We start from the raw sequence: 16,142 nt of genomic DNA on the forward strand, positions 1-16,142 counted from the left end.
AGATTGGAAGAAGAGAACATATGTTTCCTCTTTTCAAGGAAGTTTTTAGGCATCTTTCACTTTTTTTTTATTATTTCACCTAAGACTGTTATAATCTGGCCTGTGGAACAATAAGGCATCTGCCTACGTTTTGTAGCACTGACCATGCAGCCTGGTCTATTGATTAAAGGATTTTAAAGAGGCATTTGTTGTGTGAATTCCCTCAAGTTGCAGAGGATATAAAAATGGGTTTCTAATTTCCTGGACCAGTTTTCTAACCTCTAGGTTTCCTAGAATGAGGAGCATTGCATGTTCTGCCTTTTGTTAGCTCTGGTTCTGAGCAGCAGACTTGCTCTGAATTTCCCCCCAAAGGTTTGGGCACTGGTGTCTGGCACAGAATCCTAAACAACAATGGGCACAAAGGTCCTTACATTGGATGAGGTGGCAGTCAAAGCATTTAGTCATAAGTAGTAAAAGAGTAAGGAACTATTGTTTTTCCAATGCCATGATTACAGGAGGGAGACGAATGGCATCATTCCTGCTTTTTTGTAGAGTGAAGGTTTATCCTACCCTTGCTTTCAGTATATCATCAAAGCACATTGACCTTCCTGACTTGCTGTAATAAATAATGTTTAATGCACAAAAGACCTGTGGCTTTATAGTTGTTAGGAAGGGGAGAGGGAGATGATTTTTCCAGATGACAATGATCGTTGTATTAGCTGGGAGCATTATTCTAGTTGTAAAACCCCATTACACTAGGGTCATGCAAAAGGGGAGGGGAACAGTCTCTGTTATATAAAACTTACAGTCCAGAGGCAAGACAGGCATACAAATGTCAGGAAATAGCTGAATAGTGTTGGCCAGTGTGCTGATGTCCAGCTGTTCACACATTTCAGAAACGCAGTGTAGTAAAGGGAAATTTGGAAGATGTTTTGCAGATGTTTACAGTGAGTTCTTTCCAAGTACAGGGAGGTGCACTTAAAGGAAGTTTGAGGATGATTACTTCAAGACAATGGGCACTGGAGGTCCCAGATCTTTCTCTTTGAAAGATTTTTCACTCTTTGGGTATCCTTTGGTGCAAGTAGGAGTGTTTGAAAACACCAAGGTCATTTTCATGCTCCCTCTGAAGCAACATGCTAGAGAGCAGACACACAAAGTTTTTGTGAGTACTCATTAACTGTGCGCAGTTTGAGATGCTTAAAACTTGGGTTTTTTAGAATGCTTGACTTTATGTAGATTTTTATCACACTTGTGTCTCAAAAGCTCTGATTGACTTGATTTGCAGATTGCAAATTTTCTGAAGTGAAATCCAAACGTGGATATGCAGAAAATGAGATTAAATAATTTAAAACATTTTACTTGGATCACCCCAGAATCTGGAAAAGAACCCTTGATTTGGGTATTTTTTATGGGAACATGCTTGGTCATCAGTGTCATTTCTTAAAAACCAGTTTTAGTTGTTGTGCTAATACAAGTACACCTAAGAGCTAGAACCAGGTTTTTTGGAGGGGCATTTAATACTTGCCAGATTACTGTTGCCTCTTCAGCCATTCCAAGTCTTGCTCATGACTCACTTTGCAAGTTTTGCCATTGCAATGGGAGTCTGCAGGGTGAGTCCCCCTTTGCTGATTCAGAATAGTCATTTGCAATATTGAATGGAGTAGTAGTTGAGCAGGCAAAAATAGATATTCTAACCATGTGGTTAAAGACATAATGTATATGTCCAAGGGAAGATAAATTAAAGTTACATAGCCAAGTGTAATTTTAGCATTTCACACATTCTGTAATTTTAGCAACGCTTTTTGAGGTTGTAATATTTTTCAAGTATTTGTATGTTTTGGCAATTTGGCAAGAATTAAATCTTTGGATCCTCTTTGCTGAATCACTTGCTTGGCTACTGTGCAACAGCTTTCCTTTCCTCCAAATCACATGGTCAGGAAATCTGTGCAGTGAATCTTAAGGCTTGCACATATGAAAAGCAGCACTCCTAGGCATGGAAACAGTAGGTCAGAGGGAAAAAATATTCAGTGTACTGATATGCTATAGCATTTATTAATTGGTAGACAAACCTTTAGGAGGGTCACCATAATTTTTGATAAATAAAGATGTCATGTAATTTAGGGAAAAAAGAAAGATGCAGGAATGTTTCATTATAGCAAAAAGGAAATCTCTCACCACTGTTGATTTGTTCACTTGTAATATTGTGCCTTTACAATACAAGGATTGTAAGAGAAAGGATTTATCTATAAGTATCACTTCTGTTAAATGATTAAACAGTGATATGTTTTCCATTACTTTATCTCCCATCTCTGTAAAGCTTAACTGTGGACCCTTAAAAAAGATCTTTTTCTGCTTAAAAAAAAAAGATAGATTGCTTAAGCAGTGATTTTGTTCCATACATCTGTTGCTGCAATTTTGTCTTTTAAACACCTGTAAAACTTCATAAATATGAGTTATTAAATAAGTTATTTGATCAAATTGATTTTTGCCATGTTGCCAAGGGAACATTGCATGTGTCCATTGCCTTTTGGCCCCAGGGGAGGCACAGCAGGACCCACAGTAAAGAGCTGAGTGTAGCGAGAAAAGTCCATTTGGCTTCTGGCTGAGGCTGCTTGGAAGAGCCTCCTGCACATCAGAGGAGAACAAATTGCCTCCTGTCCACCTGTCTCCAGAACCTTTTACTTTGGTGTCCTTGTCTTCCTTGCTTAGTGGGCTCTGTTAGCAAGCAGCCCTGGAAGGCCTTTGGTTTTCTTGCAAGAGGTTTTTGAGTACCAGAGGTTTGAAACATGTTTAGTCACAGGGTTTAGCCACTCTGCTTTCCAGGTGCCTTGCATGTACTGCATGTACAGGGGCAGGCATGTGTTGTGACAATGAGGTGCTTGGGCAAATATTAAAATGGGGTAGGTATGTGCAGCACAGGTTGATGAATAAAACATGGCGAGTTCAGAATGAAGATGTAAAATACCACTTTAATGTACTAGATTGACTGCTTTTCTCCATTTAGTGTTTTCTTTCTGACAAAAGTTCCAAGTGGTGAAACACTGACTTCAAGGTATTTCTGTTCATAATATCAAACTTACATTACGATAAGTTGTGGTTTTTGAGTTCAAAAAACCCCAAAACACGATTGAGCCAATTAACACATTTTACTGTAAAATGGGTATTGAAGCATACAGAGAACTATTAACACACTTTCTATTTATAAATTTCAGATTGCATTGGATAAATGTGAAATTTGCTGATTATTTGCTAAAATCAAATAAGAGGGTAAAAAGGCTTTTCTTGCAATCCACGTGGCTCTTCCTCATACCATGGTATGGCCAACTGAGAGCACACTTGTGTCTGCCTCAGCATCCGTACTGTGTGAACTGCTGTTGTATCGTTCCTGTTGTGTAACCATTACATCTCATCCATGCTCTGCATGCACAGTAACACAAAGTGCTGCTTTTCCCTCTCTCCTCAGCCAATACCAAAGCCCGAAGTAATGAATTTGCTGAGAAGAACGGACTTAAAAAATACGAGTACGTCTTACACCCGCGAACGACTGGATTCACCTTTGTGGTTGAGCGTCTAAGGGAAGGTAATCCTGCTCTGTCCTTTTCTTTTTCCTTTAAGGTAACAAATCTTACCCAAGCTGATGTTCACAGAACTGCTAGAAGTAATTTCAGGAAAACTGATCACAAAGAAAGCCCTTGTTTGCAACCCTGCTTAAAATGATTGTAGCATGGACAGATTTGAGGGAGTTGATAGCAGACACTAATATCACCAGGAGGTATGCAGTGAATGAAAGCAACTTTTGTTTTGTTTTGTTTTGTTTTGTTTTAAATATCTTAGCTTGTTTAGCAGTCTTACCTCAGAAAACTAGTGGAAAAAGTCCCAAGGAAGTTCAGCCTGTATCATCCTCAACCCCAAGTGGATGGTTGACACTGAACGCACAGGCATGTATGTCACTGCCCTCTATGAAAAAGCTTCTGATTTAAAGTCTGAGAGTTGAGTAAACAAGTTGTTATGTTAAATGGACAAGGGGAATGCACAGCAGCATGGAAATGCAGCAAGTTGGCTGCCCAGTGCTGCCAGATGTTTTGGGTGATGGTCACTCAGAGAAGTTGTGTGAAATACAAGTTGTGGTGCCTGGCAGGGTGGTGGGTAAGAGAATGTGTGATACTTGCTTTTTACCCAGAAATGGTTTTCCATCCTGGTATTAGTCTGGGGGTTGGGGTTGAGTCCCTTTTACCACAAGAACAGAATAGAAAATGAAGCTGTGATTGTTAGATTGAGATGTCTGGGAGTTGTTTTGGGAATGAGTGTTTTGATGAGGTTTGAGGCCATAAAGATATAACCTTTAAATTGTACAGCTGTGGCAGGGATTCAAGTACAGATGAGTGAATATTTGCAGGATATATGGTTGAAGAAAATAAACATGTTCAGTAGATATGAAGTGACTTTTTTATAGGCTGGCTCTTCAGGGAAAAGCGATTCTAGATCTTTAACACATGCTGGTTATTTTGACTGCCAGAGGAAGAAGTTTGAGATTATTAAAAAGAATAGGGGCCTGCTGGTAGGTTTTTGTGCTAGCTGGAATCTCTGCTTGGATTTTAGAAGCAGACTTCGCTTCCATTTTACCTGCGTCCTACTAAGCAGATATCCTAAAATCACTGTAAGCACTTTGGTTTTTTGTCCAGGTGGACAATCCCAGTTGTACCATGTATCTGTTTGAGCCTATTTTTATTGCATATTCAGAGCTGGACACCTTAGATTTTCATATCTTTTGAATATTTATTACCCAATTTGCCACAGTAAAAAATTTGCCACATACACAATTTCAAAAGCTTGCGTTACTTAAAACTTCACAGCACTAAGTTAACCTAGTGCATAACAATACTTCAAACCTGGAATATATTTTCAGTTAAAGAAATGTTTTCCACTTGAAATATTAATAACTTTTAAAAAAATTCTGTATTTGCTGCAGGAACAAGCTTTGTGGTTTGCAGTGATTTTCTAATTTTATAAAAATGCTTTTCTCCTCCATTGCTCTATAAGCAATCTTTGCAAATTAGGCTATTGGGTTATAAAAGGAAAATATTTGAGGCTGATTAACTGATTTTATGCAGTAGAAAGCTGGGGAAAAATCCATAACAGTCCAGCCTTTCAAGTGGTTTTACGTCCCCTTTTTATTTAAGTCAGACAAATATTGTGTGAAATATTAATGTCCCTCTAGTGTTGAATTTACTAGATATTGGGTACTTTGATGGGCATTGTAAGCTAAATATATTATAACTGTATGCTATTATGTAGTAAATTATGTGTGAGAAGGTAGTTCAAGTAGCATTTTAAACTACTAGGTTATTACTTAGTAATTTAAGAATTGGTCTTCAATTGCTTCCAAGTGTGTGAAATGGGGATCATTTGTGTTGAAAATCTTGGGGTTTTTATAGATGTATATATACAACCCAACTGTAGTTGCTGGACTTTCAAATACTTCAGTATATTATATACATGTGCATGTCTATATCTCTCTATCTCTAGCTTTTCATCTGTACAATATAGATGTCAAGGTCGATACTGAGATGCAGATGGCCCAGTTGGTACCTGGTGTTACTGTGCAGCTCTGGTTTGACTTACTATTTAAACTGATGAAATGCCTTTTTTTACAACCCTAATTTCTGATACTGGCAGTAATAAAGAAAACCAGGACTGTCAATGGATATGGTATTAACCTGAGTCCCCATTTCTGAACTGTCTTAATGCTACAATCATAGTAACAATCATAAAAATAGATTTTTTTTTTTTTTTACGCCTCATAACTGCAGGCACAAAGCAGTGTGTGTGACTTTAACATGCAGGAGGCAGTGGTGGAGATTTTAACATCATGTTTATGTCTTTGAAAGTATTTTTGTGCATAGATGACAACCTTATTGCCCTATAGCTCTCCTGTGAATACATTTTGGCTCGTGGCTGTTTTCCATTCCTGAGGCTCAAGTGTCTTTTCTTCAGGCCTGAGTACATTATTTTGCTCCAAAAATAGGTTGATGAAAAGAGGGGAAAAATGTCATTAGAAGTTTAACTGCTTTTCAAATGTTGAAGAAACTAATTTAATTTGGCAAGAGTCCTTATTAATATGCATCACAAGCTGTAGCATGAAAGAATTACCTGTTATTATATAAAAGTAACTATTAGTGACCCTTCTGAATAGGAAATGAAGAATCAGGTGAAAATGAACTTTAACAAAATTTTGCCTGTATCTCTGCAAAGGAGTTTATTCCTGGAGGAAGCAGTCTCTGCGCCCTAGCAGCAGAAACTGAGCAGTTACCTGTTCTTTGCTTTCCATAGGTGGCAAAAACCACTCAAATTCCTCTGGCTGGTTTCTCTCTTTTACATGGTTATTTCAACTGTTTGGTCTCTTTTGCCCATAGGTGCTGCTGTGATGGTTTTTAAGTCACTGCTGAGATTATGGGAGCTAAAAAATAAGAAAAGGTCTATCTAACATCCACCCAAAAAACAATAAAAGTTGTTTAGGTAATACATCTCCTTGGCTTTTGAGTCACACCTTTTCTATCCCCATTCTGCTTCTTCATGAGCAGTAGCTCTTCCCCTCTGAGCTGACTCTTCTAAACAGAAACCCACTTAAAAGCTGACTGGTTTTTCCTTTCATTCAGGTGCCAAAACAGTGAAAATACTGTTTTGTTTGTAAATGATCACATTGTTTTCTCATTCATAGAAACCATAGAATCACCCAGAGCAAACACAGACTATGAGCATGCTTTAGATGTATAATTAATAGTATACTCAGGAGAATAAGGACTGCAGCTGTTGCTGGTTTTCAAGTAAGAGATACCTGGTTGGTTGACTATTGATGGAAAGCTAAGAGAAATAAAATAGGTGATTGGCTTCTTTCTAATTCTGTTCACTTGATCAAGTAAATCATTTGCCTTGTCTGAGCTATAAGGAATCCTGATTTCAATCAGCATCTGGTAAAAAATTACTGGAGTTTTTTGCTGTATTTCTTTGGGGGACAAAGGTGAGCATTTTCTGAAAGACAGAGTAAGAATGTGTGAATGAGCAACAGAAACTGAGCTCTAGGCACCAGAATGGGGATTGGTCATTACTTTTTTTAACTCATCCTTCTCTTTAACTATCTCCTAAAATCATATTTAATCCTTTTTATTTTTTTAAGCCTGAAACTTTGAATAGATGTTATGTATAGAGTCATTTTTGGCAGAACTTGGGTTAAGGTAACTCATCTCCTTTTACAAAATGTGGGGCTTTGAAAATGGCTGAAACGGGCAGGAATTTAAATAAGATTTTTATAAAAGCATGTCTTTAACAATGTTAACAGAAAACATGTGTGGTTTATATAATGCTCTTGAAGATCCAGTTTGTGGGAGCCATCTATGAAAGGTCCAGAGGTTACTCAGAAATGACGTATTGGTTTTCAGACCTGTTTGCATTTTATAAAGTTTTTTTCTGAAGTGCCAAATGACATTGAAAGTTCAGCTGACTTGAATGCTCAGTTTCAAAGAGATGGAAAATAATACTGGTTTGATTTGATTCAATATTGTCTGGATTCATTTAATTTCATATATTATCTTGGCATAATATCTGTAATTGTAGCCAAATAGTCTGTCAAGAGAAAATAGCTGTTTACAAATGTTTTCTTAAAATTGCTTCATGGCTTTTAAGCATTTTCTCAGGACTAAATAAACAGTAAGTGTTAAGACAGAGCTAAAGGTTTAAAGCATCGTTAGAAGGTTATTCATGCTTTTGCAGACAATAATTTCTGCCAACATTAAATTTAAACTGACCTCTTTTTGACACTTCCTCTACAGCCATCAGCAGTCTTTAATAGCTGGATACATTGGACTGGATGTTCCCATTATGGGGTTTATATTTTACTGGTTGTACAGTGTAATGACTAGTCAGAATTAGTTGCCTTATTATAGTATTCCAGCTTTGAATTTATTTCTGGTTCATAATTAGCCAACTAAAAAAAATATTGCAGACAACATCTGCCAACTGCAGCATCCCAGAATAAACAAGGACACAAATTTAACATGCTTGCCTTCATTGCCCATCCATACTGATGGAAAGAAACTGTGATTCTCATCCTTTTTCTATGATTCGTTCAGAATGGATAGTTTTACCCTAAAATTAATGTTTATACGCACACAGTCAGAAACCAGTCTGTATCTTCTAATGTTCATACCTGGGTTTTACAGTTGTTTCAGTAATTACATGCAGGTATTCCAACCTGCTTGATTGCCAGGGCGGGAAAGTTGTGTTTAGGTGTTCAGTCCAGGATGTCTATGTATAAAACTATGTAATTGTTTTAATCCAGTGATGCTTAGTGACTGTTATGTAGATTCTGTATGCTTTCCTGGGAGTTAAGAGTATCCAGGGCTGTGTATTTATGCACTGAACCTTTAATGTTATTTATTTGGGTTCTGCTGCGATTTGCTTACACGGCACTTTGGAGCTAATAATGTAAGGAGACAGTTTGTGGTTTGCAGATCAATATAGGAGACAGTGAGTAGGAGATGATGATTAACAGTTCCTGAAAGCTGACACGTGGTTTGGCTCTCCTTTACTAAGGTGTGAAGTAGGATTAGGCAGCAGCTCTTTGTGAGCAGTGCCTGGATGTCCTTGCTGTGCACCGGGAATATTTATTAATGAGACCCTTCAGCTTGAAGTAGACAGAGCTTATGAGCTCCCAGAGCTTTTTCTTGCTCTGACTTTGAAAGAGAGGCAGGGGGTAGCTTGTATGAGTTGACAAAATGTCAGAGAGAAATGCTACCATGATACTGCCAAAGGCACATCTGCTAATGTAGATGACAATTACGTCCCAAGCACCTACAGCTTACAAGACAAGCTTTCAAACATAAATCAAAGTAATACCAATTTCTAAGTGTGTTACATTTGGGGTTTTTTAAGAGAAAATTGAAGCAAGTGTGAAAATCAGGTCTATTGATCGACTGAAATGTTCAGGCTATAGTGGGTGGGATGTATGAATGAATAGATATACATATTAAATAAACTACTTTTTATTTTGATCACATGGTTTCTTTCCTCTTCACATAAATACTGGGTGAGGCATGTGGGTCTCAGTCACAGAGGTGTCTGCTGAATTACCTGCAGAGGTTTTATGTGCTCGAAGAGAGCCATGTAGCAGAACTGCTGCAATTTCCAGCTTTGTGCGTAATTTGTCTTGTGTATAACAAAGGTACAGGACGTAGAAAGGCCCCACATCAAGTGACAGAAAAGGTTAGACCTGTTGTTTTAACAAAATTTAGCCTCCTCTTTGTGACTGATCTGACTTCTGACTCCTAGAATTATACGTTGGGCCACTGCCAAAATTGCTGTGGATTTTGGCGAGGCCAGAGCTTGCACACTGACCAGCACTGCCATCTCTCAGAGCAGCTCTTGCCTGTTTGTGCTGGTTACTTGGTTGTGTAAACTAAAACCAAATCTGTTTTTGAAAATCTGTTTTTGAAATGGGAAAATATAAGTGTCCATCCACATCAGCCTTAGCTTTGGGTCCTCAATCAACTAATTTTACCCGTATGTCCATCAGATTTGCAGAGATTAAACAGCAACTCTAAACCATCATTCCTTAATGCAAGGAAATTCTTTCTTCAAGATTTTTTCTCCCTCTGTGCATGTGTTCCTCCCAGAGTCATGTTACTAAGTAGACTGATACTCTGAAATTACTAAGCTATTGTGAAAGAGCTTTGAGCAAGTTTTTAGCTGAAAATGCAGTGTTAGAGCTTCACTGACTGCTATAATTGATCTTCTGCTTTTAGGAGAATTGGATCCTGTGCATTAAATAGCATAGCCTTTGATGCAGAATTATCAGTATGGAAATTGAAGCTTGCATGCTTTTTATGCCTTTTGTGTGTCAGTAAAAAATACATAACATTAGTTACCTATTAAAAAAAAGCAGAGACCTTGTTTAAAAGCACACTTTTATCACTGGGCATGTCTGTGAAATTCAGCAATGCAGAAAATCGGGTGCAGGCTGTTGTGCTTTATTGTGAATGCTGACAGTTGTCTCTGTACTCTGGAACATGGGAAAGGGCAGCTCGACTTTTTTCCAGAATCATGTTAACCGCTGATGATTACCATGTCTTGCAAACATCTGCGTGTGTTGGCTGTGTTGTACTTCTCAGAATGAGCACCAGCTTTCTGTTAGAGATTTTCTGGTCTTTGGTACACGTTGAAGTTTGTTTCTCTTCTTTCATGTCTTACTGGAGCAGCATTCTGCACTACTCGCCCCACCTCTGTGGAAAAACAGTCCATTGTTTCAGTCCTCCTGGGAAGGACTTGCTTTTTCCTAACCACTCTTTTCTCTCAGCCCCCATCCTTTCCTCTTTCCATCCCCCACTGCTTTTGGGAAGGGAGCACAGCCTTTTACTGGAGGGTTTATGGTGTAAGAATCGCTGCCCCTTTAGTGTTTGCAGAGTGACATGTTGTTTGTGTCACCACACATCTGTGATATTCATTGGAAATATTTCAGGTTTTACGTTCTCAAGCCTATCACGATCCACCTACTGCAATAATTCCCTTGCAGTTTCTCACGTGTGAGTCATGGCTTGTGACAAGCAGATACACAAGCAGTGGATCATTTTCCATTTACCTCCTCACAGGTTATTAATAGCCGCAGTGGTAACCATACTAAAAAGTTATTATTTGCCAGCAGTTACCCCACAGTGGTATTAGAGGTTTCCACTGTTTCCCTTGACTCAGAATACACAGTATCTGTGGTAACGATGTGGTAATGTTTGGCGAGTGTGGACTTTTTTAATTGCTTCAACTGGAGGCCTGGAACGATGTTAGCTCATCAGATTGCATATGTAAAAATGAAGCTTGGCCACAGATGAGTTCAGGAAAAATGATTTTTCAGGAAAAACTCAAATTATTTTCTTCAGAATTATGAAAATATTCCTGTCCTTTGATTTTAATCCAATGTTTATCTCCTCCTGAAGACTTTTTTTAAGAAAGATTTTTCTGGTAGTTGGTGTCTTTGACTATGTGGTGGAGCAAGAGTGTGAGTAACAAGGTGTATCTGCTGGTCTAGACTGGGTCAGCATCGCTCTGGGTTTGCCTTTCGAAAGGTTCTTAACCTGATTTGAGTGTTTATCTGGTTTGGGTTTTTTCCCATAGGGTCACTTGCAGCAGCACAGTGAGCTTAGCACGGGGTCTTGCATTATCCTTGGTGCTCCCCCGAGCCTGCACAGAACAGCAAACAGTCCATTTCGTGGGCTTGTTCCCTGCATCCTTGGGATGAGCTTAATACTGATATAGTATCAGGAGTACTGTGAGAATTGTCAAGGGGATTTGGGTTTTTGTGTCAGAGTACTGAGCTTTATGTGTTTTTAAAGATTTACAACAGACAATGGGTGAGCCTCAGGTAAAGTACAAGTTCATTAATTGCTTGCTTATGCTTAATAATCCAAGAACTTGCAGGTGATGTTGGTTGGGTTGGTAGCATATTTAATTATTGCTGAAGTTGACATTAATTCCTATAAACAGAGGAATGGTATTGGCATCTATTTGTTTCACATGCTATTACCAGATGCTTTACACAGCTTACCCTTTCTCAGCTCTGTTTATTAGTAAGGCAGATAATTGCTTCAAGCAGTCTTGAGTAGAGAGGAACTTAAACATACTTTTTCCATACTCTCTTTTTCTTGTTTTTTTTTTAACTGCTTTAGTTTCCGTTAGGAGATGATGTTTCCTGATGTGTTTTATTAGAAAAATAGCAGCATCTACAGGCTGAATAGACTAATCCCAAATCAAGAATCCTATTGTACAGGAGATTCTCAGGCATATTTTTTGGATTCTCCACTCTTCCACTTTTTGCAGATGCTAGCTGTTTTTATTTCCAGCTGCATTAAGGTTGCTGCAAATGTGTTTTGTGTATTCCTGATATCACTTTTCTGTATGAGTAATTACTGGCAGGGGAGAAGCTCTATGGAGTATCATTTCAGTTACTGGAAATGTTGGAATCCTCAAACTGTTCAGATATAGCCAAATATCCTCCAAATCTCTAAGACAGTAATAAAACTTCCAATTTCATCTACTTGCAAAATACGATGCTTATGTATCATTAAACCTTAAATAGTTTGTTTCTTTCATTCCTTTCTGCTGTTGCAGCTTCATCTCTCCTTCCCTTTGCCCTCCTCCCAATCCCCTGCCACTATTTTCACGATATAAAAAATGAGCCCAGCATCAGACTTTTCCAAGCTGACTCAGATCCCTGAGTTTAGCAGTCGTTTGCAAGGCTCTGCTCCAGAGATGTTGTGAGCACAGCCACAGCCATGAGTCCTGGATGTTGCTATGGGACTGATACTGAAAAATGAAAAACATCAGAGGGCAGAGGAGCTTGGGAAAAATTGTACTAGAGCATAAATGCTTTTTAAAATAGATTTTTATCAAAACATAAACTTCAGCATAAATTCATCTCTACACCTCATTCATCACTTTATATGTAATCTGAAATATTCCTGGTTTTGGGACTTATTTTGTCAACCTTTTTCTGAACTGCAGGATTTTGGAGGGCAGGAAATAAGGTCTTGGCTCTCTATGTTCTCACTAAACATTGGTGGGATATAGGAAGGGTTTCCCTTTACTGCCTGTGTGCCATGCCAGTTATTGGAAGTACTGTACAACATGCATTAAGTGTTGTAATGAAGTATATTACAGGTATAGGGTTTGAATATATTTTCCCATAAATTCATTTATTTGTAGAATGGCTACCACTTAAGAGTTGGAGAACTGTTTTAATATACATTCAAGTAAGTAGTATCTCTCCCTAACTCTATTTCATACCATTAAAAACAAATAATACCTTAAAATAAGCATCTCTGAAAAGTCTATATATTGAGACTTCTGCAAAACTGCCCTTTTGTTTACATGGACAGTCATTGTTGCCCTTGCAGTCTAACAATAAAAATAAATGCTCTTGATGATTATAAAATAATTCCAGAAGCAGGGACCTGGGCAACCTTCTATCTGGCTTCTCCTGATCAGCAGCCCTTCATTGCACTGCTCTGAAAGGAGCTGGTCTGACCTTATGGATTCTGGCATGACACACACAGTAAGGACATCTATTAAGTGAAAAGAAGAGCAGGCACGATAAATAAAAGGAAGAGAAGCGTTTTCAAAATGCTTCAGAGGTTTTGGAATTTGTGAGCAATGGCACGTTTGCGTTGCCTGGAAGTTGCTATGGGTACTGACGTTTAAAAGCCAAACACAGAGGGCAGACCTTAGGGACACAAGTCCCATTTAAAATCCTATAAGAATTAGTGTTCTTTTAAATCTGCTTGGATTCTTTTGAAAAATCATCCCTCAAAAGGATTCTTTGTCTAAGTGCTCTACAGGTTCATCCTGTCAGGGGCACCATTGTGATTTAACCAGTTCTGCCTTCACTTACCCAAAAAGCATTCCTTCCAACCGGCCTGAAAGCTTCCTGGCTTCCTCTATCAACCCTTTGCTTTGTTGCTCTTGTGGCATGTATCAGAGAATTAAATGAACCATATGCTCAGCAGCTCTGTGACTCCTTCTTTCCTCCCCGTTGTTCACACCCTGTCTGTGAGGCCCATGTCGTTCTGAGGTGGTTATTTTGTTTTGGTGTGTCTGAAACACCCATCTCACTGGTGGATGAGCTTTGTTGGAGCAGGTAGCAGTTAAGCCATAGTGGTGCACTCTGCATGCCCACAGCATTGCAAATATTTAATAAACCTGTTAATAATACATTTTTAACCACAGAGGCTGTGGAGATTCATCAGGATTTATGCTACCTGTGGTACTGACAAAGTCAGCTGGCATTACACATTGAGACACACACATAAGCATGCACTCGATGTTCAAATATATACATAATAGCTGATTTATCATAGCAGTGTTGTACATTAGGATAGAACATTTTCAAAGGATTATTGTCCTCCTTGAAGGGATAAATTCTCTTGGCTTTCAGTCTTGTGCTTTTCTTTATTCTGGTACATGTAATCATCCAGTAGCATATTCTTTTTCATGTCTTCTTGTTTGGATAGAAGTGGACAGTGCAGAATTCATTAAAACTGAACAGCCAAAATGCTGATAGAGTACAATGTGCCTATGACTCAAATGGTAAAGGTTTTTTCCTGTAAGGTCTGGTATATTGTGTACATGCAGAACTGTAGATATGTATATAGAGGAGTTTTGGTGTCTGATTTCCATCTTTCTTGGCAAACTGTGTAGGACAAGGATCATCTTCTAAAAGATACAGAAATACCGTCACAGAAAACAAATTTCACTTAGCTTTGTGAATTTATGCATAAGATATATGCCCCATGATTTTTTACAAGCAAAATTATTTTACTCTGCTACTCCCTGTAAGCTGACTGAAAGCATGCTGGGCCTGCCAGGGCTGCTTTACACCCAGACTGAAGAGATTTGTTGTTCAGAGTGAGTTTCTCTGGCCTCTTGCTGAAGGTCCATTGCTGCCTCTTCACTGGGTGAGCAGAGGAACTCAGTTGAGTAGGTTGGAACACATTGGTTGAAAACTGTTCAAGGATCTGCCATCAGGATGCCCTGTCTTGATCTACAAATGAAATGGCCTCATAGGGCCTCTTTTCAAAGTAACACAGGAGGAAAGTGTGGAACATTCTGATTGCATAACTAAATACTGAGAAATGGGAATTTCAAAAAGGGAGATTGAATGCAGCCCTCTTGTGGTGTTCACTTTGGAACAAGAGAACAAATGTGTTTTGCCAGTTTGGTATTTTCTTTGCTTAGAATGACAGACTTCTAACAATGTATTTCATGCTTTTTTACTTCAAATGACGGAAAAAAAAAAGTCAGAATGGAGAGCTTTTTGTGCCAGGGCTTTGAAGTTGATCTGCTGTGTGAGAATCTATGAAAGAATAAAGCAAATTCCATAATCTGTAACGTTCTCTGGAAGAGCCCAACAGGTACAAACCTGAGGAAATGAACAATTTCTTCCTAGGAGAAAGGTGGAATTCAGGAGTATCTGGTTATAACTCCAGAAATGTTGCCTTCATTTTCAAATATTCTATAGTAACTCTTTTACAGCTGTTATTTCAGCACTGTTTTCTCAAAATATTTTGCCATCCAGAAACACATTCCTGAGATATTTTCATTATTTTAGTAGAAGAGTTGTGGCAAATACAAAAGGATGGAAGTAGTGGAGATAGGTGAAAGAAATTAGAGGCTTGAAGATTTATACTTTGACAGCAGCACATACATCCACATCTTGTAAATACAATAATGGGGTTTATGTCCATGAGTAATCCAGACTACACTTTAAGAAGCAGTGGTCTCTCAAAGGGATACTTGCACATGGTTACAGAATAGGTATTTAGCACTCAGATTTTGTTCTCTTAAAAAACAAAAAGCACAAAACCCCCCAAAACAGTCAAAGAAATGAAAGACCGCACAAAAGTTTTTCTGATTATTAAGTGATGTTTCTTTGGCTTTCATTACTACATTTTACTTCTGCTTTATGGAGCAGAAATGTCGTGTTGTTTTTTCCTCCCTGGAATTTGCTATGTATACCTGATGTGGAAAAAAATCAAGAGCTATCTTGAAAAGGAGCACCAGCGTAGTTTTAATCCCAGAAATATGACACCACAAAAATCATTCTCTGAAAAATATTAAACACACTAAGAAAACCAATTATAAACAAATAGGAACAAGAGCAGTATGCTGGTCAGGCTTTTGTCAAAAAATAAACAAAGACTGTTGAGACCTGCATGTAAAATATATTTTGTCTGCTACTTAGCACACAGTGTAGCTAAAATGGAAAATTCTGTAGAGCCGAATGATAGCATTAAGTGAATTGGCATTTGCAATTAGTTTTCCAGTGGTTTGGCAGTATTAATAATGCAGCAGAAGGACAGGATATCCTTCAACTAAGTCAGTATGAAAAAAGGTTTTCATTAGCATTACAATGAACTCTGAGAACCAGGTATTCTTACTCACTGGAAATAAGGTTTAAGGAAACTAATTTTGTGTTTGAAAATGGTGGGTGAATTTTGGAGCATATCTAAATATGACTGTTATCAGAAACTGGTTTTAGAATAGCGTAAGGCTAAAGTGTCTTTCTCAGGCTGTTATTATAATTCATGAGATATTATTTTCAGCAGTGTTTATTATACAAAAGAATG

At 38.2% G+C, this 16,142-nt stretch overlaps 1 protein-coding gene across 1 annotated transcript in view; it reads left to right on the forward strand.

The window, feature by feature from the left end:
* Window positions 1-16,142, forward strand: part of LCLAT1 (lysocardiolipin acyltransferase 1) — a 113,254-nt gene that overhangs the window by 58,371 nt on the left and 38,741 nt on the right. Inside the window, exon 6 of the mRNA XM_085054643.1 lies at window positions 3,443-3,559. Within this exon, the coding sequence (XP_084910769.1) occupies window positions 3,443-3,559 (117 nt within the window). The remainder of the gene's footprint in view (window positions 1-3,442; window positions 3,560-16,142) is intronic.

Source organism: Lichenostomus cassidix, chromosome 3 (genome assembly GCF_008360975.1).
Source record: "Lichenostomus cassidix isolate B80296 chromosome 3, HeHo_3.0, whole genome shotgun sequence".
Lineage (NCBI taxonomy): Eukaryota > Metazoa > Chordata > Aves > Passeriformes > Meliphagidae > Lichenostomus > Lichenostomus cassidix.